General features: G+C 40.7%; 1 protein-coding gene across 3 annotated transcripts in view; it reads left to right on the top strand.

Annotated features, from left to right (window-relative positions):
• LOC137675782 (spindlin-Z) overlaps positions 1 to 25,837 on the top strand; it is a 118,205-nt gene extending 92,368 nt beyond the window's left edge. For all 3 annotated transcript variants that reach the window (XM_068421998.1, XM_068421999.1, XM_068422000.1), the window contains 4 exons: positions 4,652 to 4,700; positions 19,171 to 19,424; positions 20,413 to 20,646; positions 22,601 to 25,837. In XM_068421998.1, the coding sequence (XP_068278099.1) occupies positions 4,652 to 4,700; positions 19,171 to 19,424; positions 20,413 to 20,646; positions 22,601 to 22,800 (737 nt within the window). In that variant the 3' untranslated portion in view covers positions 22,801 to 25,837. The remainder of the gene's footprint in view (positions 1 to 4,651; positions 4,701 to 19,170; positions 19,425 to 20,412; positions 20,647 to 22,600) is intronic.
• Positions 25,838 to 26,158: the final 321 nt, after the last annotated feature.

The raw sequence follows: 26,158 nt of genomic DNA, 5'->3' as shown, positions 1-26,158 counted from the left end.
TTTCCCTGTTATCCAGTGATAGGACGTGTGGGAATGGTTCAAAGCTGCATCAGGGGAGGTTCAGACTTGACATTAGGAAGCATTTCTTTACTGAGGGGGTTGTCAAACACTGGAACAGGCTTCCTAGAGAAGTGGTCAATGCCCCAAGCCTGTCAGCATGTTTAAGAGGCATTTGGACAATGCCTTTAATAACATGCTTTAACTTGGTCAGCCCTGAAGTGGTCAGGCAGTTGGACTAGATGACCGTTGTAGGTCCCTTCCAACTGAAAAAATAGTCTATTCTGTTCTGTTCTATACTGCCTTTTTGTGCTGTCTCTGGACTTTAGTGTAAGCACCTATTAGGGAAATAGTCTTTCACATGCTTCTGTTATACAGATAGGAATATGTACAACTTATTGATGCAATTTTGAGGGTAAGAACACTGTTTATAGTCTTCAAGTTTAAAACGAGTTTCCTGAGGTATAAAAACTGCATTTGCTTGATATTTTTAATATCTGTAATTATCTTGGCTAGTATTTAAAAGCATTACTTTATTTTAGATGCTTTTTATAATGAATGGGAGGAAAAGCAGTTTGAGACAGCTCTGGTATGCTACTGCCATTTTACCTGAACATCATCTTAGTGCGGTGGAAAATTATTAATGTTTAAGAATTGAGAGGTCTGACTAAGAAGTTTATCCTAACAAAAAGAAAATTCCTTTCTTCTAAAAGTTAGCAGTCTGTGATTGTTTCCAACTCCCACTTCTGAGCTAAGATAATACTGGATGTGCCACTCCTAGAGCTCCACCAAGAGCCATCTCTCCATAGTGTCAATTGTGGCAGTTGACAAGCTACTTAAGGAGTCCAGCCCTCCCAGGCATGGGTACTTGGTCTTATTAACATATAAATGTTTGTCTGGAGTTCATTCTTCCCAAGAATGTACATCTGGCTTTGTTATCATTAGAATGATTTTCCTCACCTCTTTCCTTTCTTTGAAACAGTATCTAAGTGAGGTCTCTGCAACCACTTGTCAGAGAACATGGGAGCAGAGGGGGAAATGCTGCCCGAATGTTCTCTCACTATGATCATAGTTAATAAAGCTTCTGTCTGACCTGTCTTAAATTGTACTTGCATTATTACCGCTTGGAGTCCCGATATTCTCTCTGACATTAGTTTTCCTGTGAAAAGGGGATCAGGCGAGGAGATTTGGTGTATTGTATGTTTAACTACTCCACTAATGCAAGTGCTAAATCAAGCTTTGTTACATGTGCTTGAACTGTGTAAGCACTTTGTTTCTGATGCTTTATCATTGGACTTGTCTTGATTTCAAAATCCTCACTAATGATTGCAAGGCTTATTGGTGTACTGCTTTAGCAGTAATGAAAAAGCTTTCCAGACTGAGATATAAAGTAGTACTGTTGACATCTTAAACACTGCCCGCCCCCTGCCTTTGAAGTTTAGATAAAATTCCAAACATCTGGATACTATTGAACTTGGACCATACAAGTAGTTTGTAGAGTTCTTGTGGGTTTTTTTCATTTACATTGGAAAAGCTATATTGCTGAGGTAATTTGCCTGAATAAAGATAGATTCAGGGAGGCAGATTCATTGGGTAATTTTGGTTTTGGCCTTACTCTGTAAGGATAAAACTAAAAGATGTTAAACATAAGGATTCCATGTTGTTCCATCTCCCTATTTATAGCTGCTATAGGGGAGAGAAATATTCACTGTTCAGTGAACTCCTGTTACAATTTCAGAGGATGTGAAGTACTACACAGTTTAAGCTGAGATGTGTTTAAAGGAGTTTGCATTTCTTTGAGACATTAATGTATTCAGAGAATACAAAATACAAATTTGTATTATGGCCAATAGGCTTCTGGTCAGTAATAGGATGCTTTTGTCAAAATCATAGAATGGTTGGGGTTGTAAGGGACCTTTAAAGGTCATCTAGTTCCAACCCCCCTACTATGGGCAGGGACATCTTTCACTAGACCAGGTTGCTCAAAGCCCCGTCCAACCTGACCTTGAACAATTCCAGTGATGGGACATCCACAATTTCTCTGGGCAACCTGTTCCAGTGTCTCACCGCCCTCATTGTAAAGAATTTCTTCCTCATACCTAATCTAAATCTACCCTCTTTCAGTTTAAAACCATTGCCCCTTGTCCTGTCACTACAGGCCCTGGTAAAAAGTCTCTCTCCATCTTTCTTATAATCCCCCTTTATATATTGAAAGGTCACAGTAAGCTCTCCCCAGAGTCTTCTCTTCTCCAGGCTGAACAACCCCAAATCTCTCAGCCTTTCTTCATAGGAGAGGTGTTCCATCCCTTTGATCATTTCTATGGCCCTTCTCTGGACCTGCTCCAACAGGTCCCTGTCTTTCTTGCACTGGGATCTTCATGTACCTTGTTATCATCTCTTCTTGTAAGTTGGCTATATTCACATTATTCATCTAAATGCCATAACTTTGTATTAAACTGAGCACTACCTTAAGCTACCAACACAAGAAACTGAGCAGTACTCAGTTTGCTTATTTGGCTTTTGTTTAGAGCTAGGTACATGAACAAGCAAGTTCTTGAAATCAGTCAGGAAGCTCAAGCTCATTTTCACGTGACAGCAAAAAAGGCTAGTCTTCTGTCAAACTCTTAGTTCAGTGTTGTAAATTTGCATTAGTCTGGTACATGTCATTTCATGCATGGAGATTTTATATGGATAGCTGAGAAATTTTGGACGTAAGTGAATTTGAGAAAAAAGACATCTGGCTGTAGAGCTTGAGTCCTATCAAAAATAAGAGGTGCCTAAGGTGAGCAGTTATTGAACAGGGCAAAGACTCATTCTCAGTAGCGTGCATAGCTTCTCCTTTGTGGTTTTTGCAGCTTCTGTAATAGATCTTCCTTCTGTGTACCTGTAGAGTTCCTTTTATTTTGGAAGGCTAAATGCATTGCACTGTGTAATAAGATTCAGAGTTTCTGAGCAGAGGACAGAAAACAAGTTTTGTGCTGAACCACCCTGCTGAATATGTGTGTGTTTTTTCTATAGCGTTTTAACTACTTGAGCTGATTTAGTTAAATCTTTTACTTTGTCTCATCAACCAGTAATGGAAAACATGAAATCTGTGTGTTCATATTCTTTTACTTTGTGAGAATGGATTTATTTTTTTTAAGAAGTATGTTTTTAAAATTTTTTCCTCGTATAACTAAGGGATGGCTAATGGTATGATGAGAATGCTTGTTTAGTGGTTGCGGTCAAGTCCCAAAGTCTTTTGGGTTTCTATTCAGACTTTTTGTGATATCTTTTATTTTAATTTCTGGCTGATAGTTCTTATAAACATGTTCAAAGGGAAGTTCTATTTACTTGGTCTTTTAATAGTCAAAAATTGCAAATAGGATCTTTACTGTAGCTATTCACATGGAGGGCCTCATTTTTGAAAACTTAAAATTCCAGCTGTTGTTAAAACTGGAGATGCATCTTTCCATGGATTCAGTACAAGCTTGAGTGTTGGAAACAAGATGTATGTAGTCTTATTTTAATTCTGCCATTTCTGTCGCTTGATATACATCCTCTTTATTTCTCCATCTGAAAATCCAAATATTAAAATATTTATGAAAACTTTTAAGGTTAATTGCACTTTCAGTGCGTAACTCTTGTGTGACACTTCTGCTATTATGAAAATTAATTTTTGAAATACATATGCCAAAGCTATGCTTGGAACATGCACATAATGTTAAAGTTAAAGAATTTGTTTGGATCGGTAGAGAAACCTCAATTAAGTATTTCTCTGTAGGTGTGAATTTAAACATCCATAGATGAAATTCTGAACATGTTTCTACAGATACGTGAGGGGGTTTTTTTATTGATAACATACATGTGTCCAGCACTCTCTGACTGGGTTTTTTTTAGATATTCCATATGTAGAGGGTTTAATGTTTAATACCAACTTTAGTTTTTTGAAGTTATTTGACATTACATGGGACTTTGATTTAGCAGAATGATACAGCAATTTACTTAAATCACAGTACAAGTTACATTTAGCAGAGTACAGCAGTTGCAGTATACAGTCGAATCACAATACAGATGCTGGGCATCCCCAGTCATTGGGAAGGAATATGTGTGTTGAAACCGGCTCAAGCCTGTTGCTCTCTTCAAAGTTCTTTCTGTTAGTTGTACAGTTTTTATACCATATATGCCATACTGAGTCTTTATACTCGGTTTTGGCTCTATACTGAGTTTTTATACTCAGTTTGGCTGAGCCACGTATACACTCACCCATTCTGGCCTCGCTAACTCAGGAAGATATGTATTATTATTATTATTATTATTATTATTATTATTATTATTAACTCAAGGGCAGTTACACAGCCGTTTGATTCCCTCAACTGTTGTAGCCATTTATCTAGAACAAAGACTACCTCCCATCTCCTTTGTGTTGAGATAAGTTCAGCTTTTTGTAACAGTTGTTATCAGTCACTCCCTACTTCTGCACTTAGCTTCTTGAGTACGTAGTCCTTGCCTGTCTCATCAGAGCCTTCTTCCATTGTAGGAGCTCACTGATCAATCACAACATGAAGTGTTTAAATTTTTTTACTTGAAAAAGAGACCTTTTCTGTAAGATACCTTTTTGACATTGTGTATAAACACACTTTATTGTTCAATAATTCCATCATTTATATTGTAGGTCATGCAGGAGTCTCTGCGAGCATGATGAAGAAAAGAACTTCCCACAAGTAAGTTGTTAGTATCTTTCTGTCACGGTTTAAAGCTGGGCCGGCTATTAAACCTGTGGCAGTATAGTTCTCAATAACTGGAAGTACTCTTCTAGAAATGTATCTGTATTGTTCCAGTCATTTTGCTCTTGAAAATCACGTGGAGTAGTATTCAGACAGTGTATGTGTGTAGAGTCAGACTTTAATTCTTTTGGGAGGACAGTGGGAAAGAATGCATCATTTTGAATGTTACTCTGAGAGAAATTATCCTGTCAATACAATTCTGTAATTTACTCTATAATTCAGAGACAAGAGGTTGCAAACCAGAAATTGTGCACATGTACTCTAGGATTCATTACAGCTTTAGGTTTTGGAAAGGATTTTTCACCTTTTTTTTTTTTTAAATAAAGAACATACTGAAGTACTTCTATAAGGCGGCTGCTATTTGTGCGAAGGATACTTGCTTATCCTATACATTCATGGCATGTGTTATTCTCTCTACTACATTTTGAAATAGTAGCAGCTAAATGCTGCTATGAGTAAATGTGAGAAGATAGAGGTAATAGCTTAGACATGATTGACCTTAGTGTCTAACAGCTAGATGTTGCATCTGGCTGCATCTCTGGTAGGTGAACACTAAAATAAGCTGGGGAAAGGTGAAATTTATTAAAATGCTACTAGTTATATTTTGAGTATGAAGTCCTATAGTGGTGATATACAACATGCATCAATCCGAAGCAATTTGTCTGGCAGAAATATCTTCTGTGATTAACATTTGAATTAGTATTAACTGTTTCCCAGACACAACACCTGATGTAAAACTACTCTAATTCCTTCCACCAACTCTTCACTATTCAGTCTTGTCTATCTCCTTACAAGGCAAAGATAAACATTTATTTGTCTAGAGACAGGTAGAGTTAAAATTTAATTTCTCTTGTTCTTTTTCAACCGCTCAGAGAAAGGAGTGTATGATGGGAAGACTATCAGAGGTGGGTTGCCTTTTGTACTTGAGGGTGGCTAGATTTGTCTTTATTGTTGTGTTGATATACACTTATTTAAATACCTAAACAGGTTGTATATTTTTTAGCATAAAGGCTTTTATGGGGCATATTAAGTCATGATCCTAAATCACATGATTTTGAGGCATTTAACTTAAGCGCCCAACTGAGTTTTATGTTAATTTAGCCTAGTTTAATTGTTTAAGAATTGTTTGGTAAAGGTTTTATTTTATACTAAACCAAGATGACTTTGTGTGCTGCTCACTGACTTCTCTGAGAATGCCAGAGACTAGTATAGAGTTGTTTTTATTTGATATTAATTGCTTACGTTTTTGAAATGAACAGAAAGTAGTGCTGTAGACATGTTTATAGTAAACAAGTGGGATATGAATCACTATTTAAAAATGTATGCTGATACTACTACGAGCTGTTACAGCAGACCATGAATTAGTAATGCATACTTTGTCATTGATTTAGTTATGATGACTTTTACATTCCTCATTTAAAGAAAAAGAGGAACAAGTCTACTGGCACTTGAAGGCCATAGGGAAGATTGTAAACTAGGTTCAGAAGTTCGTGGGGGAGGGAAGAGCCAACAGGATGGAACAGGGCATGGTCCAGTAACTGAGGAAGTGATAAAATGAGCTGTGTGGATTAGTCTTCTGAACTCTTCTTAAATAAAATGGTAGTTAACCATTGACCCTTTTGCAAGAGGGTCCCACGGTTATAGGTCAGCTGCAAAAGGGCAGTTCTTCTGAGTGCTCTGTTAGTGTCAATGGGTAGTGATGATCTCTGTGAATATGAAGCTGACCCTATTTGTGTCAGATCAGTCAGTAGTCTCTTGGCTTTCATCCTTTCCACCCTTGATGCACAAGGAAAGAGTGCACAAAACAGTGTAAGTATAAAATCTTCCTTATGCTCTCCAGGTTTCTCATAGTTGGCAGTTCAAGGACTTTGAGGTGGAAGTTGTATCTGCAGTTTAACTACCACTGTATTTCTCTCTTGTGAATTTCTGATCACACTTTAAACTAACTTCTTGTGGTGGGTTATACTTGGCTATGGGCCAAACTCCCACCCACCTACTCACTCCCCCTCAGTGGGGCAGGGGGAGAAAATAGGATGAGAAAACTCATGGGTCAAGATAAAGACAGGGAGATTGCTTACCAGTTACTGTCATAGGAAAAACAGGCTTGACTTGGGGATAATTAATTTATTGCCAATTAATATAATTCAGGTGGTAAGAAACAGGAAGAAAAACATTAAAATAACACCTTTTCCCCCCTCTTTCCCATGCTCAACTTTACTCCTTCACTCCAGACTCCTCTACCACCCCCAGAGTAGTGCAGGGGAAATCGGGGAAGGGAGTTTACAGTCTGTACATAACGGTTGCTCTCTGCTGCTCCTTCCCTCTTGTACTTACTTCCCCCCTGCTCTGGTGTGGGTTCTCTACAGGCCACAGTTCCTGTCAGGAAAATCTGCTCCAGCATGGGCTCTTCCAGGGGAGACAGTCCTGTCAAGAAAACTCTGCTCTGGCATGGGTTCTCTGTGGGTTCTCCATGGGCCACAATTGCTTCAGGAAATATCTAACTTCTCCAGCATGGGTCCTACATAGGCTGCAGTGTGGATATCTGCTCTAGCACCATGGAATACCTCATTTTCTGAACTTGGTGTTCCCTCTGCTGTTTCTCACACTTTTTTTTTTTTCCACTACTTTTTTCCCCCCTCCTTCTCTGCCTCTCCAGTGGTTTTTTTGCCCTTTCTTAAATATGTTTTCACATAGGCACCACCAACTTGCTCTGGAAGAAGGGTCGGGTAACTTGGGAGGTCTATAGGGACGTGGCCAGGTCGTGTAGGGAGAAGATTAGAAGGGCTAAAGCTCAATTAGAGCTCGATTTGGCTGCTACAGTCAAAGACAACAAAAAAAGCTTTTACAAATACATCAACAGCAAAAGGAGGGTCAAGGAGAGCCTCCACCACTTGCTGAATGAGGAGGGTAGTGTAGTGTCAGGGGATGAGGAAAAGGCAGAGGTGCTCAATGCCTTCTTTGCCTCGGTCTTTAATGTCAAGACCAGTTGTCCTCAGGAGACTCGGCCCCCAGAGCCTGAAGTTAGGGACGGGGGGCTGTGTGAACCTCCCATGATCCAGGAGGAGACGGTTAGTGACCTGCTGTGCCAGTTGGACACCCACAAGGCTATGGGCCCGGATGGGATTCACCCTAGAGTAATGAAGGAACTGGCAAATGAACTTGCCAAACCACTCTCGATTATCTACCGGCAGTCCTGGTTAACTGGAGAAGTTCCAGCTGACTGGAAATTAGCAAACGTAACGCCCATCTACAAGAAGGGTCGGAAGGATGATCCAGGGAACTATAGGCCTGTCAGCCTGACCTCGGTGCCAGGCAAGGTGATGGAACAGATCATCCTGAGTGCCATTACACGGCACATGCAGGACAATCGGGGCATCGGGGCCAGCCAACATGGATTCATGAAAGGCAGGTCCTGCTCGACCAACCTGGTCTCCTTCTATGACAAAGGGACCCGCTTAGTAGATGAGGGCAGGGCTGTGGATGTAGTCTATCTAGACTTCAGTAAGGCATTCGACACTGTCTCCCACAGCATCCTCCTGGACAAACTGGCTGCCTGGGGCTTGGATGGGTGGACTCTTAAATGGGTTAAAAACTGGCTGGATGGCCGAGCCCAGAGAGTGGTGGTGAATGGGGCAAAGTCCAGCTGGTGGCCGGTCACTAGCGGTGTTCCCCAGGGCTCAGTTCTGGGGCCGGTGCTGTTCAATATCTTTAGAGATGATCTAGACGTAGGGATTGAGTGCACCCTCAGCAAATTTGCAGATGACACCAAGCTGGGTGGGAGTGTCGATCTGCTGGAGGGTAGGAAGGCCCTTCAGAGGGATTTGGACAGGTTAGATAGATGGGCCGAGACCAACGGCATGAGGTTCAACAAGAACAAGTGCCGGGTCTTACACTTCGGCCACAACAACCCCATGCAGCTCTACAGGCTGGGGGAAGAGTGGTTAGAAAGCGGCCCGGTGGAAAGAGACCTGGGGGTGCTGATCGACAGCCGGCTAAACATGAGCCAGCAGTGTGCCCAGGTGGCCAAGAAGGCCAATGGCATCCTGGCCTCTATTAGGAATAGTGTAGCCAGCCGGTCTAGGGAAGTGATCGTCCCTCTGTACTCGGCACTGGTGAGGCCGCACCTTGAGTACTGTGTCCATTTCTGGGCCCCGCACTTCAAGAAAGATGTTGAGGTGTTGGAGCGAGTCCAGAGGAGGGCGACCAAGCTGGTGAAGGGTCTGGAGGGTCTGACCTACGAGGAATGGCTGAGGGAGCTGGGGTTGTTTAGCCTGGAGAAGAGGAGGCTCAGAGGTGACCTTATTGCAGTCTACAACTACCTGAAGGGAGGTTGTAGTGAAGTGGGAGTTGGCCTCTTCTCCCAGGCAACTAGCGATAGGACAAGAGGACACAGCCTCAAGCTTCGCCAGGGGAGGTTCAGGTTGTACATCAGGAAGAATTTCTTTACAGAAAGGGTTATTAGCCATTGGAATGGGCTGCCCAGGGAGGTGGTGGAGTCACCATCTCTGGATGTGTTTAAGAAAAGACTGGACATGGCACTTAGTGCCATGGTCTAGTTGACAGGGTGGTGTAAGGGCAACGGTTGGACTCGATGATCCCTGAGGTCTCTTCCAACCTGGTTGATTCTGTGATTCTGTGAACTTCACTGATTGGCTCAACTTTGGCCTGCAGTGGGGCCATTGCCGAGTCAGCTGGAACCAGCTGTGTCTCTCACAGGGCAGCCCCTGACTTCTCATTGAGGCCACCTCTTCAGGTGTCATCGTGTGTGTGTGTGTATGTGTGTCCACTACCAACACCTTGCCATGTATACCCAATACACTTGTAATCCTAAGAAAATTAATTTCAAAACTGAATGATGTCTTTTGAAGGAGTACAGAAAGTACTTTACAACTTCTGTCTCTAGTAATGTGCCTCAGTCTGAATATTGAGGAAAAATAGTTTATAACAATTCTCTGATCATACGATCCCCTGTTAGTGACAGTCTGTAGTAAGATCAAAATTCTAATTCTAATTTGGGTCCTTTTTTTAATAACTTTTCTACATGGAACAATGAAATATAGAAATAGTGCTGACCATTGCTACTCTGCTTCATTTGTACTATTTCCTAAATTTCTTTGAACTTTCCATGATCTGGTTATGCTAATAAAACTTTTTAATGTAACAAGATTTTACTTATCAGCTTAATATCTTCAATATAAATACTCAGTCACCGAGGCGAGCAGCTCCGGTTCCAGCAGGATCCCCAGCGGAGCTCTCAACCACGGTGTACAGGGAGGTTTCCTGAACCAGGGGAACCTTGGGGAGCTGCGAGAGCCACCAGGAGCCTGCAGCTCGTGCAACAGCATCTGACGTGACCTTGGCGGGGCCAGGAGCAACGGCGGGAGATTTAAACATGGTGTAACATGTGATTCTGTGATTCTGTATAACCAAAACTAGCACTCAGTCGCCAAGGCGAGCAGCTCTGGTGCTGGCATGATCCACAGCAGAGCGCTCTAGCATGGTGTACAGGGGGGTTTCCTGAACCGGGGGAACCTCAGGGGAATGGAGAGACCTGCCAGGAGCCTACAGCTCATGCGACAGCTGATGACAAGACCTGGGTGGGGCCAGGAGCAACCGTGGCCAAGCCTCCCCCCACAGTTATATAAAAGAAGCCCTTAGGGAGCACTAGCAAGCAGGGCAGGCAAACAGGGTGTGGCGTGTCAGCAAGGGCATGGTGCATCAGTTTGAGTGGCAGTTTGCATGGAAGAACGTGCAGGAAGGGCACTGTAGCTGTGCCAGCTCGACCAGGGAGCAATGGTATCCACCCGGCAGGTGGCTATGACCACTCTAAACTCTGCATCCACCATGACTGATTCAGCTTCCCAGGCAGAGCTCCAGTGGGAACACACTGCTACCCAGGTGTCAGGCTGCAGGGTGTGCCCTGCTCTTACACCAGTACCGGACAGCAGTAGTGAGCACACCTGTGGGAGGTGCACCCAGGTAGAGGAACTCCTCTGCTTAGTAACAGAGCGCCGGGAGGAGTTGAGCAGGTTGAGGAGTATCAGGGAGTTTGAGAGATAGACAACTGGAATCGCACCCTGCCTTCCCTGGGACAGGCCTGTCAGGCAGACAGGACACATGATACGGAGGATTCCCTATCCTCTCTCCACCTGGCTGAACACAGTGACTTAAGGGATAGGGGGCAATGGCGACAAGTTCCTGCCTGGCACAGCAGGCGTGTCTCCTCTGTGACTGCCTCACCTTCCCAGGTGCCCTTGCATAATAGGTATGAGGCTCTGCAAGTGGAACTGAACAATAACGAGGATGATGGTTCATCTAGCTTGGAGGTGTCGCCGAGGTTAAGTCAGCCTACGCCTTATGTCAAACCCGGTTCCATAAAGAAAAAAAGACGGGTCGTTGTCATAGGAGACTCCCTTCTGAAGGGAACAGAAGGCCCAATATGCAGACTGGACTCACTTCACAGGGAAGTCTGCTGCCGCTGTTTGGCCCAGGTTAAAGATGTGATGAGAAAACTTCCTACCCTACTACGGCCCTCAGATTATTATGCATAATTGATTTTTCAGGTAAGCAGCGATGAAGTTGCAACAAGAAGTCCAAGGGCAATCAAGAGAGACTTCAGAGCCTTGAGATGATTGGTTAAGGGATCAGGAGCACAAGTAGTGTTCTTCTCTATCCTTCCAGTTGCAGGGAATGATGAGGGAAGAAAAAAGAGCCAGCAGATCAGTACCTGGCTCCGAGCCTGCTGTCACCAGCAGAATTTTAGGTTTTTTGATCATGGGTCTGTCTACACGACACCAGGCCTGCAGGTGACAGATGGGGTACACCTCTCTCAAAGGGAGAAAAGGATCTTTGCGCAGGAGTTAGCAGGGCTCATTGAATGAGTGTTAAACTACATTTGAAGGAGGAAAGGGATAAAACCAGGCTCACTAGAGATAAGACTGGGGACGGCACACCAATGTTTGTGGGACGGTGTGCTAGTGAGGTCCTTCGGTCTGCTGTCTCAGTGGAGGTAGGGGATGGAGATCCATGTGGCAGCAAAGACACAAGGGTTATTGATGTGTTAGAAACCACAGAAACGCCTGAGAATGGTCACATAGGAATTAGGGCTTCTCTCCTAAAAAAGGTGGCAGGATCAATAGCCGAACTGAAGTGCATCTACACCAATGCACGCAGCATGGGAAACAAACAGGAGGAGCTGGAAGCCATTGTGCGGCTGGAAAACTATGACATAGTTGCAATCACAAAAACACAGTGGGATGACTCACATAACTGGAGTGCTGCAATGGATGGCTATAAACTCCTTAGAAGCGATAGGCAAGGAAGGAGAGGCAGTGGGGTGGCCCTGTGTGTTAGGGAGTGTTTTGACTGTGTAGAGCTTGAGGATGGTGATGAAAGGGTCGAGTGTTTATGGGTAAGGATCAGGGGGAAGGCCAACAAGGCCGATATCATGGTGGGAGTCTGCTATAGACCACCCAACCAGGATGAAGAGGCAGATGAAATATTCTATAAGCAGCTGGGAGAAGTCTCACGATCAGTAGCCCTTGTTCTTGTGGGGGACTTTCACTTACCAGATGTCTGCTGGAAATACAATAGAGCAGAGAGGAAACAGTCTCAGAGGTTCCTGGAGTGTGTGGGAGATGATAGATAACTTCCTGACACAGCTGGTGAGTGAGCCAACTAGGGAAGGTGCCTCACTGGACCTCTTGTTTGCAGAGAAGGACTTGTGGGTGATGGGATGGTTGGAGGCCGTCTTGGGCATAGCGATCACAAAATGATACAGTTTTCGATTCTTGGAGAAGTAAGGAAGGGGGGTCAGCAGAACTGCTACCTTGGACTTCCAGAGGGCAGACTTTGGTCTGTTTAGGAGCCTGGTTGACAGAGTCCTTTGGGAGGCAGTCCTGAAGGGAAAAGGAGTCCAGGAAAGCTGGACACTCTTCAAGAAAAAAAATCTTAAAGGCGCAGGAGCAGGCCGTCCCCATGTGCCGAAAGACGAGCCAGTGGGGAAGAAGACCAGCCTGGCTGAACAGCTTTGGCTGGAGCTCAGAAAAAAAAGAGAGTTTATGAGCTTTGGAAGAAGGGGCAGGCAACTCAGGAGGACTACAAAGATGTCGTGAGGCTATGCAGGGAGGAAATTAGAAGGGCCAAAGCCCAACTTGAACTTAATCTGTCTACTGCCATACAAGACAATAAAAAATGTTTCTATAAATACATTAGCAACAAGAGGAGGACCAAGGAGAATCTCCTTTATTGGATGCAGGGGGAAACATAGTGACAAAGGATGAGGAAAAGGCTGAGGTGCTTAATGTCTTCTTTGCCTCAGTCTTTAGTAGTAAGACCAGTTGTTCTCTGGGTACGCCATCACGCGACACATACAGGACAACCAGGTGATCAGGCCCAGTCAGCATGGGTTTATGAAAGGCAGGTCCTGCTTGACTAACCTGATCTCCTTCTATGATAAGATGACCTGCTTAGTGGATGAGGGAAAGGCTGTGGATGTTGTGTACCTGGACTTTAGTAAAGCCTTTGACACTGTCTCCCACAGCATTCTCCTGGAGAAACTGGCTGCTCCTGGCTTGGATGGGCGTACGCTTTGCTGGGTAAAAAACTGGCTGGATGGTCGGGCCCAAAGACTTGTGGTGAATGGGGTTAAATCCAGTTGGTGGCCAGTCACAAGTGGTGTTCCCCCAGGCTCAGTACTGGGGCCAGTTCTGTTCAATATTGTCATCCTTTAAGGCTGGGCCGTCGGTTAAGCAGTCGACAGATGCTTTGTATTAACCCCTATATTCCCCAGAGGGGAGAAGGAAAAGAGAAAAGGGAGAGAGACTTACGGGTTGGAAAGTTAAAACAGTTTTAATAAACAATAACAATGAAAAAGAGTATAATAAATAATGGACTATATACAAAACCACCACTGAGCTCCCCCGATGACGATCACGTCACCGCTGACGCTGCAGGGCAGGCGCTGGGGAGTCCCAAACCAGATGCGGCAGCAGGTGGGAACCGGATTCAGGAGCAAAGGCAGAAGCACGGGCAGAGTCCTTCCCGGATGCCAGCCATAGGGGAAGAAGAGAACGACTCTCATGGTCCCTCAGCTTTAAACTGAGTATCACATGGGTGGGATTGAATACTCCGTTGGTCAGGTTTGGGTCACCTGTCCGCTCCTTCCCGCAGGTGCGACACTTTTACAGTCTTTTCCTTTGTGGAAACAAAGAGACCCTACAGGGACACTAGTTTCCACAGCAACAAGCAGGTGTAGTGAACTTCAGAAAGTACAGTCACTTAAAAGAAACTTAATTGAAAAGTCTGTCCTAGTCCAAACCAGGACAAATATCTTTATCAATGGTCTGGATGAGGGGATCGAGTGCACCCTTAGTAAGTTTGCAGATGACACCAAATTGGGTGGGAGTATTGATCTGCTTGAGGGTAGGAAGGCTCTACAGAGGGATCTGGAGAGGCTGGATCGATGGGCTGAGGCTAATTGTATGAGGTTCAACAAGGCTAAGTGTCGGGTCCTGCACTTGGGGCACAACAAACCCATGCAACACTACAGGCTTGGGGAAGAGTGGCTGGAAAGCTGCCTGGCAGAAAAGGACCTGGGGGTGTCGATTGATGGCCAGCTGAATATGAGCCAGCAGTGTGCCCAGGTGGCCAAGAAGGTCAACAGCATCCTGGCTTGTATCAGCACTAGTGTGGCCAGCAGGACTAGGGAAGTGATTGTCCCCCTGCACTCGTCACTGGTGAGACTGCACCTCGAGTACTGTGTCCATTTCTGCGCCCCTCACTACAAGAAAGGTATTGAGGTGCTGGAGTGTGTCCAAAGAAGGGCAACAAAGCTGGTGAAGGGTCTGGAGAACAAGTCTTGTGAGGAGCAGCTGAGGGAACTGGGGTTGTTTAGTGTAGAGAAAAGGAGGCTGAGGGGAGACCTTGTCGCTCTCTACAACTACCTGAAAGGAGGTTGTAGCGAGGTGTGTGTCAGTCTCTTCTTCCAAGTAACAAGTGATAGGACGAGAGGAGGTTTAGATTGGATATTAGGAAAAATTTCTTCACGAAAAGGATTGTCAAGCATTGGAACAGCCTGCCCAGGGAAGTGATTGAGTCACCGTCCCTGGAGGTATTTAAAAGTTGTGTAGATGTGGCATTTAGGGACATGGTTTAGTGGTGGACTTGGCAGTGTTAGGTCAATGGTTGGACTCAATGATCTTAAGGATCTTTTCCAACCAAAATGATTCTATTATTTCTATGAAATAAGAAGATCTGAAACTTACTGCAGTTGAAAGGCTATTTACGATGAGGGCAGAACTGATGCATCAATAACTATTTTTAGGACTTGGTGTTATCTGGTTTTCCTGGCTCTGTGTGTTTTATATATTTAGGGAAATTTAAATATTGAATGTCTAGGGGATTGAAATGTTATCCCAGTCTTAAAGAACAAAACTTTGTGGAATTTTAAAGATAATTCTAATAAAACAGAAGGGAAACATTTTGGACTTTCTGATAATAGCATTTCAAAAGGTTATGTACATATGTATTACTCTGATTATCACAGAAACAACATACTATTGAGTTAAAAAGAGGTTTGAGAAAGTCCTGCTCCTGGGTCAGGGCAATCCCCAATATCAATACAGACTGGGGGATGAATGGATTGAGAGCAGTCCTGCAGAGAAGGACTTGGACATACTGATGGATGAACAATTGGACATTAGCCGTCAGTGTGTGCTTGCAGCCCAGAAAGCCGACTGTTTCCTGGGCTGCATCAAAAGAACCGTGGCCAGCAGGTCGAGGGAGCTGATTGTCCCCCTCTATTCTGTTCTCATGAGACCCCACCTGGAGTACTGCATCCAACTCTGGGGTCCCCAGTGCAAGAAAGACATGGACCTGTTGGAGCGGGTCCAGAGGAGGGCCACGAAGATGATCAGAGGGCTGGAACACCTCTCCTATGAGGAAAGTCTGAGAGAGTTGGGGTTGTTCAGCCTGGAGAAGAGAAGGCTCCAGGGAGAGCTTATTGCGGCTTTTCAATATATAAAGGGGGCTTATAAGAAAGACGGAGAGAGACTTTTTACCAGGGCCTGTAGTGACAGGACAAGGGGCAATGGTTTTAAACTGAAAGAGGGTAGATTTAGATTGGACATAAAGAAGAAATTATTTATGATGAGGGTAGTGAGACACTGGAACAGGTTGCCCAGAGAGGCTGTAGATGCCCCATCATTGGAAGTGTTCAAGGTCAGGTTGGACGGGGCTTTGAGCAACCTGGTCTCGTGGAAAGGTGCCCCTGCCCACGGTAGAAGGGTTGGAACTAGATTTTTAAAGGCTGGCCATTCTACGATTCTGTTATTTGTAGTCAGTTATAAACCTATGTTTTCTTTCTTGTTACATGTTCAGATGCAAGCAAAAATAGTTTTTCTTTGGCAATTTATTCATTTGAAAATCATATTTCTTGCTATATGAACCACTACAAATGAGAATGAGTGGCTGTCCAGTAGTACAGCCTTCAGACAAAAAAAAGCTTGAACTGCAAGTATACCTATCTGCTGCTTGACTTCTAACTATATTTATAAATCTTTTTGCTCTCTCCAAGGTGTTTTAAAAGGTAGTTACCAATCTATCTGAACTTAATTATGTAGTCTTTTCTCATCATATTTTTTAAAATGACTGAAGTTTTTCACTTAATTGTGCAAATTTAAATGTTATCATTATGCTTTATAGTCAGAAAGCAAAATTGACTGTGTGGTTAAACAGAGAAGTTGTAGATGCCCCCTCCCTGGCAGTGTTCAAGGTCAGGTTGGATGGGGCTTTGAGCAACCTGGTCTGGTGGAAATGTGTGCCTGCCCATTGCAGGGGTTGGAACTAGATGATCTTTAAGGTCCCTTCCAACCCAAATCATTCTATGATTCTATGATTTTACCTTTTTCAACTTTATCTTTTTAGCTTCAGTAGCAGTTGGTTTTATTCTGTGAGGATGCCTTAAAATGGAATTAAGATTCATTAAAACTAAATAAATTAATTGCATGCAACAAACTCATTTTCATTGTGCCCAGGAACCAGATCTTTCATCTCATTTTTTCATAATAAAATATTACCGAGACTATTATAATTAAAAAAAAAGTAAGACTTGAGCAAGAACTAGTATTTGAACATGTGTTCAAGTTTCTGTGGAAAATTAGAATCAACTTTGCAGGGGAGTGCCTCTTAACTGGAAGAGGTTGGCATTTCTATAATACTCCTAATTTTGACAACACAGATTATGAATGCAGACTGACCTCCTTGATAAGGTTAAATCATCACAAAAGTTAAATTTGACAAAAGATACTGTGGAACTCTGCTAATTTTTTAATGGAGAATGGAAGTCTGGAGGTGGGAAAAGCTGCTGAAGGAATTGTACATCTTGTTTTTAATAGAGTTATGATTACATCTTCAGCATTACTAATTTTATATACTGTTTTTATTATTCTTTAAGACTAATTATGAAACTGTCTCCATTTAGCCTGCAACCAGGGCTAAACAATAACCCAGTGACCTCTCCCCAGCTGAGAAAGGGAATTGGGAAAAGGAAGAACACTCGTGGGTTGAAATGGAAACAGATTTAATAAAATAAGAAAACCAATATTAATACTAATGCTAATATAAAATACACAGAGTTATACTCAGCCCATATAGTGGTCACGAGCTGTCCACTCCCAGCAGTGAATGCCATATGTCAAACACTGTGAGCATCACAGCTCCAGCAAAAGCATAATGATCACAATGAACAGGAGAGCAGGCCTCGGGAACAGAATGACAGGCAAGACCCTCCAGGGATGGTGACCATTGAAGAGAGGGGGCCGTCCCCAGCAAACTTTCCAACTTATAGTGAACGTGATGTTTATGGTATAGAATACTTCTGTTGGCCAGCCTGGGTCAGCTGCCCTAGCTTTCGCTCCTCCTAGCTTAAGCACCTGGCTAACTCAAAACTGCTAATGGCCTTGGTCACCATGGAAACCTACATACCATGGCTGGCCGCAAACTAAAGCGAAGTGTCTTATCAAATTTGTTCCCACTGTATCAGGTGCTGCAGTCTTCTCAAAAGTGCAGTTTTTCTGAACAGAAAGTTGATTCTATGATTCTGTCCTAGCAAAACCAGGACAGAGACTTTACTGATATGATTGCTATTTGTGTCTTTTGGATCTCTGTCATACATGGACTGCTCTGTGAGCTTTCATTGTTCCTGGAGACATTTCTCTTTGGTCACTGTCACTAATCTAAGGATGGATGTTGTTTTCTGCAACTGATTTTTCTTTTTTTTTAGATGTTGTTTTTAGGCATGCTAGTGATGTGTATATTTTATTGCCATTTAAATGAAGTGTACTATAACTAGTAACTAATCCAGAAATTTATTTTTGAATTAGCTAACATTTGTGAGAATTTTAATCAGGCAACCCTCTAAATATAATTTTAGGAATTAATATGCATATTGTAACATGCTAAAATAAAGATAATATACATTTATCACCAATGTACTGTCATAATGTTCATATGTTTCTTCACTTGTATTCACAACTGTCAGTTACTGGAGTTTTTAACTGAGTAGAATAAAACTCGTGTAACACTTTTAGTGGGTTGGAACTGACAAATAGCTTACATGACTTTATCAGAACAACTGATATTCACTGGAAGGAATCTTTCTGTGCAAGTCGGATTAAAAAACTGAGGAAGGGTAAAAAGTATATTTAATCTATTATCTCCTTTGAAGAGTATCTCTTCTATTGCTTTGACCTTTGCATATAATTTTTCTTGTGTTGTACTAAAAGGAAATGTTAGAAGAATATTGTCGCTACCATGTGTCTTTAAAAACACTTGAAGTCAAAGGTACCTGTAAGTGGAGAGGGAAGCGAAATTTCTTTCAGGTGACAACACAGGTTAGGGAAAACAAATGCTTTGAAGAATTTTAGTCAACCACCACTAATGTTTCCACTGACTTCTTCCTCCTGGGGTAAGGGAATTATGTTTACTGTTCTGCAGAGAGCAGCAAAGTAGCAAAAGTATAATACTGTTAGGTAACATTGATCTTTGAGATGTGATTTAGGGCTTTAACAAGCAAGTTTTACTTTTGATGTTCAGTGTAGCAATGGCTAAAATAGTTCTTTTGGCTTAAGCAAACTAGTTTTAGAAACTACTATTATGAAAGCAACCTTATATAAAATGTTGAAAGTGTTCCACTACTTTTCAGTGTGTTTTTTTTTCTTTTTTCCAGTACAATGTAATATGCTTTATACCCTAAGTTGAATAAGGTGCACTAAGCTGTACGTGTTAGAACTTAATGTATCTTTATTAATATATAATAATATATTGCCTTCTTAAAGCATACAGCTCTTGTCTGGAGTTGAATTTTGAGTATGTACTTGTTTAATGTTATGTTTGTATCTGTGTACAGAAAGCATAGAAACAATGTTGGACCAAGCAAACCTATTTCTCAGCCACGAAGAAATATTGTAGGCTGCAGAATACAGCATGGCTGGAAAGAAGGGAGTGGACCTGTAACACAATGGAAGGGCACAGTTCTTGATCAAGTTCCTGTAAATCCCTCTCTCTACCTTATAAAGTATGATGGATTTGATTGTGTGTATGGACTAGAACTGCACAAAGATGAAAGAGTTTCAGCACTTGAAGTCCTTCCAGACAGAGTTGGTAAGAGTTTTTTTCCTATATGTGCATGTGTTGTCAGAATATTTAAATTTTATTAAATTACTTTTCATCACATGGCAGATAATCTAAATGCTCTGTTTAATTTTTCTTGATTTCACAAAGATTTGATGATACCAGAGAGCATAGTGCTGTCTTTTGTCTTTAAATGATATGCAGTAAATTCTGTATTTTTTCTTGTTTAGAGTCTTATCCCTGACAAGCTTATGTACATGTAGCATTGATATTTCTATTAAAATTTAAACTCTGAGCCAGCTGAGAAATGTCCTGGCTATGTTGTCATGTGTGTGTTTGACAGTAATTATGTGTTTGGTTGGGTTTTTTTTTTAATGTGCTTTCCCTAGGTATTAATACAAATGGAGGGGAAAAAGAATTTTCTGAATAAAATAACTTGACTACTAATAAGGCTTTATTGGTTTTCATAATTAGCACTGAATTGTTAAACTGCAGGTTTTCCCAAACTGTAAAGTTCAAAGTTTACCCTAGTAATTACTTATTTCTGAATGGAATAAGTTCTTGTTTTTCCTGACTGCAAAGAGATCAGTAGCAGTCTCTAGAATGGGGATAGGGGGAACCAAACCGAACACCTTCATTAATAACTTCATACAGCTGCTCTGTGATTTAACTTCTCTTCCTTCCCTCCCCCCACAATCCAAATATTTAAAATACAGACACTATTCTTTGCTTTGGCCTATATTGGTCTCCCTTTACCTTGCGTTATGATAGTTTGATTAATTGGGGGGGGTGTACAATGATGGAAAATGTTGATAAGAGTGTTAACGTGTTAAAATAATTCTTCAAGTTCTGCAGTTCTTTTGTCTTCAACTCTCTGGCATGGACAGTATTTGTCTTGTACGTGAATTGACTAACTTTCAAACAAATTTGTTCATGAATCTGGGTAAAGATTATTTTTTTACAAAGACTTATTTCTGTACTTTTGAATGGACATACTTATGAACTGCTACCATTTCAGCTTCATCTCGAATTAGCGATGCCCACCTGGCAGACACAATGATTGGCAAAGCTGTGGAACATATGTTTGAGACAGAGGATGGCTCAAAAGATGAATGGAGGGGGATGGTCTTGGCTCGAGCTCCTATTATGAACACATGGTTTTATATTACCTACGAGAAAGATCCTGTCTTGTACATGTACCAACTCTTAGATGACTATAAAGAAGGTGACCTTCGCATTATGCCTGATTCCAGTAAGTAGAATCATAGAATCATAGAATCGTTTTGGTTGGAAAGGACCTTTAAGATTATCGAGTCCAACCGTTAAGGTTGGAGTAGGCCAGTTACTTTTTTCTTCTGGAAAGCGGCATCTCTCTTTTTATTATTGTTTGGCTTATGGTTTATGATGTATGGAAAAGAGAGTTGACAAACAAGTATCTTTTTAAGTATCAAAACTAACAAAGGTTACAGTACAACAGAAAATAGATCTGTATTAAACAACTGAAATATTTTACTTGAATCAGTGATGAAATATGCAATAAATACTGGAAAATTATTTTCTGTAATAATTCCTAATTCTGATAAAGATATACATACTATTGTGGAAGAGATTACACTTAGATTTTTTTAACAAACTGACAAACTAGAAGCCTTCCACTGTTATTTTCTTATAAAAGTGTCACAAATTGAGCCATCTCAAGGAGCTGTATTTCTGAAGCAGTTCTTATAAGAATAATGTTTTGGGGCTAACTAAAATAGTCAGATTAATTTAGTTTGGGAAGGCATCTTCAGTTTGGAAAGCTTTTGAATAGTTTCTTGGAGGAAAGAAGCACTAATCTTTTGAAAACTCATTTTCTCTCACATGTTTTAACACATAAACAGGAAAATTTTTTCAATAGGTTAGGAGGGATAATTTTTCTTCCTTTCTTGAAGTGAAAGTTATTGGTTTTTTTCCTATAAATATAGAAGGATTTTCACAGAATCAGTATTGTTCAAGAGATTTGGATAGCTAGTACAAAAAAAAAAAAGAAAAAAGTTTGTAAAGAATATTGTACTCTCATTTCTCTCCTGCACCTCAAAAGCACTTCTCTGACAGAGAGGCAATTTTGACTTTAAAGTAAATTATTAATTAGATAACTAGTGTTTGGCTATGCAATCCACTACATAAATATTATTTAAAATTCATTCATTGAGTTTCTGAGACTATCTTCCTTCAGATCTAGCACTGATAACAGTCTGATGGCTGAGTAAACAAGTGGCACTTATTTACATAATAATAGTAATCCTATGGCTTTAGATTTTTTCCAGCCTAACAAAAAGCAACATATCTGTGGCTTGAAGAGAGTGAGCCACAAATGTTAATGGAAAAAGTGACCTTCCTATTCCTAAAGAAACAAATAAAGCAAGCTCTTTCAGAGTTGGCACCTTGCAATTCCTTTTTAAATTCTGCTTTGCTTTCTTCCATCTTAGAAACATAAGCTAAAAGGCTTATGCTTTCCATATTTAAGAATTAAGTTTTTAATGTGCTCTTTTTTTCCTGATACTATCTACTACTTACCTCTGTTTCTAAGACACACTGAACTATGAGCTACCTTCCCTGAATCTGGATCTTTTACAGACAATGTGAATTGCATCCTTAAGGATGCTTCTGGGTAGATTTTTCTAGAAAAACAAATAATATAGTTAGACTTCTCAACAGTATCCATTCTAGTGTGAAATTGAAAGCCCATTTTAACATAAGTATTGATTAAGGAGGTTACACTTAGCTTGGAAGATGTGGTTTTGTTGCAATGGCATGTTTGCATTGACATTTTGGATAAAGCATGTGGGGAGAGGGAGTTCTAGCACACCTGCTGTTCTGTTAAAGAGACTCAGTGCCTTGTTCTGCTGGGGGCTTAAATTCAGTTATCTACAAACATGTTCTGTAATTGGTGTGTAAACCTTCATGTCAAAAGATTTACTTTTCTAACCAATTGAAGTGCTGTTTTTTACTTCATAAAATTGAAGACAGTATTACGTAAAAAAAAAATCTGTGACCATACTTAGAAATAATTAGGTGCTTGTCTGAACAACTCAATGTGTTTTAGACATACTCTGCATTTTAAACTTGTGATTGTTTCTTAACTTTTAAAGAAGGCTCTGCAGTTTTGTATATTGGGAAAAAATCCATAAATGTCTACCAAAGTACATTGTATTTTCATATTACAGATGATTCACCTCCTGCAGAACGGGAACCAGGTGAAGTTGTGGACAGCCTGGTAGGCAAACAAGTGGAATATGCCAAAGAAGATGGCTCAAAACGGACTGGCATGGTCATTCATCAAGTTGAAGCCAAACCATCTGTCTATTTCATCAAGTTTGATGATGATTTCCATATTTATGTCTACGATTTGGTGAAGACATCCTAGACGTCATCATGAACGTCTGCCAAATTTGTGGAACTATTAAATGTAAAATTTGTAGACACAAAGACTTGACTGTTTTTCAGTTAAATGAAAATTTAAATGTCCCTGTGAACCCACAATCTCTGACAGCAAAACTGTTTTGTTCTGAATAATACAAATTTATGTGAATGTGACACATTTTGTGTAAGAGAACTCCTTTTCTTGAAGGAAGTCGATATATTTGGGTGGGGGGGAGTTAAAAGCAAAGAACAGCTGCAGATTCAAGCTGTGTGAAGTCAATCTAGTATTGTAATCTAGATTTTTTCATAGATTTTAACTTTTTCTTCAACCTTGCATTCACCTGTTCAACTATCACATGCAAGTGTAGTTTGCTATTTTCGATATGCCTTCTTTTGTAACATTAAATTTAATTTCTTGGCTACTGGCAGTCCTTTTTTTCTGGGTTGGGACAGAGGTGACTCTTCTGAAAGGTTTAAACAGCTTGTGCAGCAGTAAGGAGTGCCTAACCCAAGTAACATCAATCATCTACTGTGTTTCCACACTTTATTTCAAATTAAACTTTTTAAGAACTTGCAGTACATAGAAATACTTGTGCATTTTTACTAGTCACAGGGCAGTAGGATATCAAGTGTTTGACTTACGCTCCTTTTAGTGAAAAGGCTTTAAACTATAAAAATATATTTAATCTGTATAACCAGTTAATTGGAAAATGCAGGTTAAGGGCCTGTGTTTACAAGTTGTAGGAACCAGTAAAATACACACAACAAAGCTGCCTTTAATCCTAAATGTTGTACTCTGTTTTGTTATATACATTTCTTAGCAGAACCCAAGTGCTTGGTGCCACAAGTTTAACAGTATATATGCTACTTAAGAAGACTTTAGACTACGCATTGGCAGTCAGGAGTCTCTCATTTAATATCAGAACCTAGCAACCTGGATGTTTGTGTGTGGACTTAGAAACCTAATAGTAGTTAATCTTTTACATGGTAAATAAAATCTTACGGGGGTGGGAGGTCCTTTTACACTGAAGACCTCCTTTAGAGAAGGAGAAGCATTTGTTGCCTTCTGCTCAGTCTGCTGTATTCCTTTGCTTTGTTTTTTTTTCCTATTGTTTTAAACCATTTTGGTTCAAGAAGGCATCTTCTCAATGTATTCTTTTTCTGGCTTTTCCACATAAGGAGTGTCCAGACAAATCTACAGTTTAAACCTGTTGTTGCCTTTTGTGCTGTCCTTGCTTTCAGGTATGCTGTTAACATGAATGTCATTCTATGAACACTAGAGTTCTGCATGCCAGTGGTGTACTATCTAATGGGAGCTATAGACAGTCTCAGTGGTTCAGTCATCTGCATTAGATTGTGGATGTAAATAGCAGCTCAGAACAGCAGAATCCTTTCACAGTTTTAATCTTGCAATATAGTTGTAAATCAATGTTAGGGTATTTGTTGTTTTTTAAATGTAGCAACTTCTAAAAGCATCAGAATTGTAACAAGGATCAGCACAGCAACAAAACTGTCATGTTAAAGCAGAGCTCTACAAGCATCAAAGCACTGCTTCACAGAAATACAGTATGTGAAGAATGTGAATACAGTCAACACTATTGATGGGAAGAAGAAATACATAGATATCCAACCTTATGCTGTTAGTGGAAGGATGCAGGAGAGGTACTGTTAATCAGAGATCTGACCTCTATTGTGGGTATTCTTGATATCAAAGACTCAGTGGTTTAAGCCCTTTTCTGTCCATTTTTTTGGCTTGATTTCATATTTTAGCCTTAAGGCTTGTGCCTCATTATGCTGTTAAATGGTAATACTGTATAAATATGGTATCTTAATTCTTTGTCCCTTGCTACTATATTGCATTATGTCCTGTATTTCATCATGGGCAACCAAAGGCAGGCTATTGTCTTTCAGTTCACAGCTGCTTAATCCAGTCTTTAAGCACTAAGTACCTGAGTCAGTAAATTTTCATTGTGTTTTGAACAAAGTGAGCAGATTTGCAACACAGTGCTTTCATCCTGCAGATCTGTTTTGTGCTTTCTATTGACTCTTAAGAGTCCTGCATGTAAATCTCAAAGCTGAGCCTGGCTCCATGAGCCCAAGTTGATATTTGTGGCATAAGAATGAGTGTATTGATTACACACAAAATACATTAATAACTTAGTACAATGAATTTTGGGCTTTACATCTAAGGAATACAAGGTTTGTTTTGAAATATTTGAGGTTTAGGTCTACTGGAACATTTTTAGCATTAGACTTGCATTTGTGGGTTTTATGCAAGCCACTCTAATACACCACATATTTTCCTAATTAGAATATAATCTATACACTGTCAAATTTTATGGTTGTTTTTAGGTGTCCCCATTGTCTGTTGCATGGGTTTTTTAATCTTTTTTTTTAAAGTTATTGGGGGGTGTTTTGGGGTTTATGGTTTGTTTTTTTTTTTAATAGCTTAAACCACCTTTTTGAGACTTGAGACTAATTCCACTCCCTGCCCTCTACTTTGGGCTTTGTTTTAGGCTCATGTTTCAGATCTGCATGCAGTGCTTACATTAGTAACTACATGTTAGTCCCTTGTTCTAGGGGTTCAACATTACTTTCCAAATTTATCAAAGGGCTTGTGATGGCACAAGCCATGGATCTTTCTATAAAAGTTATTGACCTCTCATTTACCTGCTGTAGTATTGTTGTATATTGTGTGTGTGCATGATGTTAGGCTACCATGTAAAACTTTTTAAAAGGAAAAAAAAACCTTAAATGCAGACCATCCTTTTTTGCATGCTTAGAAGGTTAGAATGTTCAATGTAACAAATTAAAGTTGCATGTTATAATGCTTAGGTTTGTGTTTTGTTCTGTTTTTATTTTGTGTTCAGTTTTTGTGAATTTGTTTATTGTGCTGTTTGAATGGTTGTTAGTAGGATTAAATGCACTAGTGAAGCAAACATAGTGCCAATGGAAGGTAATTTTCCAGTTGTATGTGTCATACAGCACTTGAAGGGACCATGTATTCTGTTCAAGAATAAATAAAATCACAATAAGTCAAACACTACATTTTTTTTCTTTTGAGTGCCAAACCCTGAACTAAGTTGGACTACATAAAGACTGAAATACCTTGGGTGAAATCCTATTTATTGCAATAGGTATAAGCCTTCTTTAAATGAATTATTTAAAAATTGAGGATTTATCTTCAGCTAGAATAAATTACAGTTGCTTCAGATAAAAAGAATTATGGTAAAAGCAGTTTCTGGTTCCTTGAAAATGCTGTGCTTCTTGTATTTTACATCATTAGTGCATTTTGGACGGTTCTTGGTATGTGTATAGTTCAAAGGTCTTCCTGTTCACATTTTTAAATTAGGTAGTGACTT

This window comes from Nyctibius grandis, chromosome W (assembly GCF_013368605.1).
Source record: "Nyctibius grandis isolate bNycGra1 chromosome W, bNycGra1.pri, whole genome shotgun sequence".
Lineage (NCBI taxonomy): Eukaryota > Metazoa > Chordata > Aves > Nyctibiiformes > Nyctibiidae > Nyctibius > Nyctibius grandis.
The sequence above is the reverse complement of the archived record's forward strand: the minus strand, read 5'-3'. Positions and strand labels throughout refer to the sequence as shown.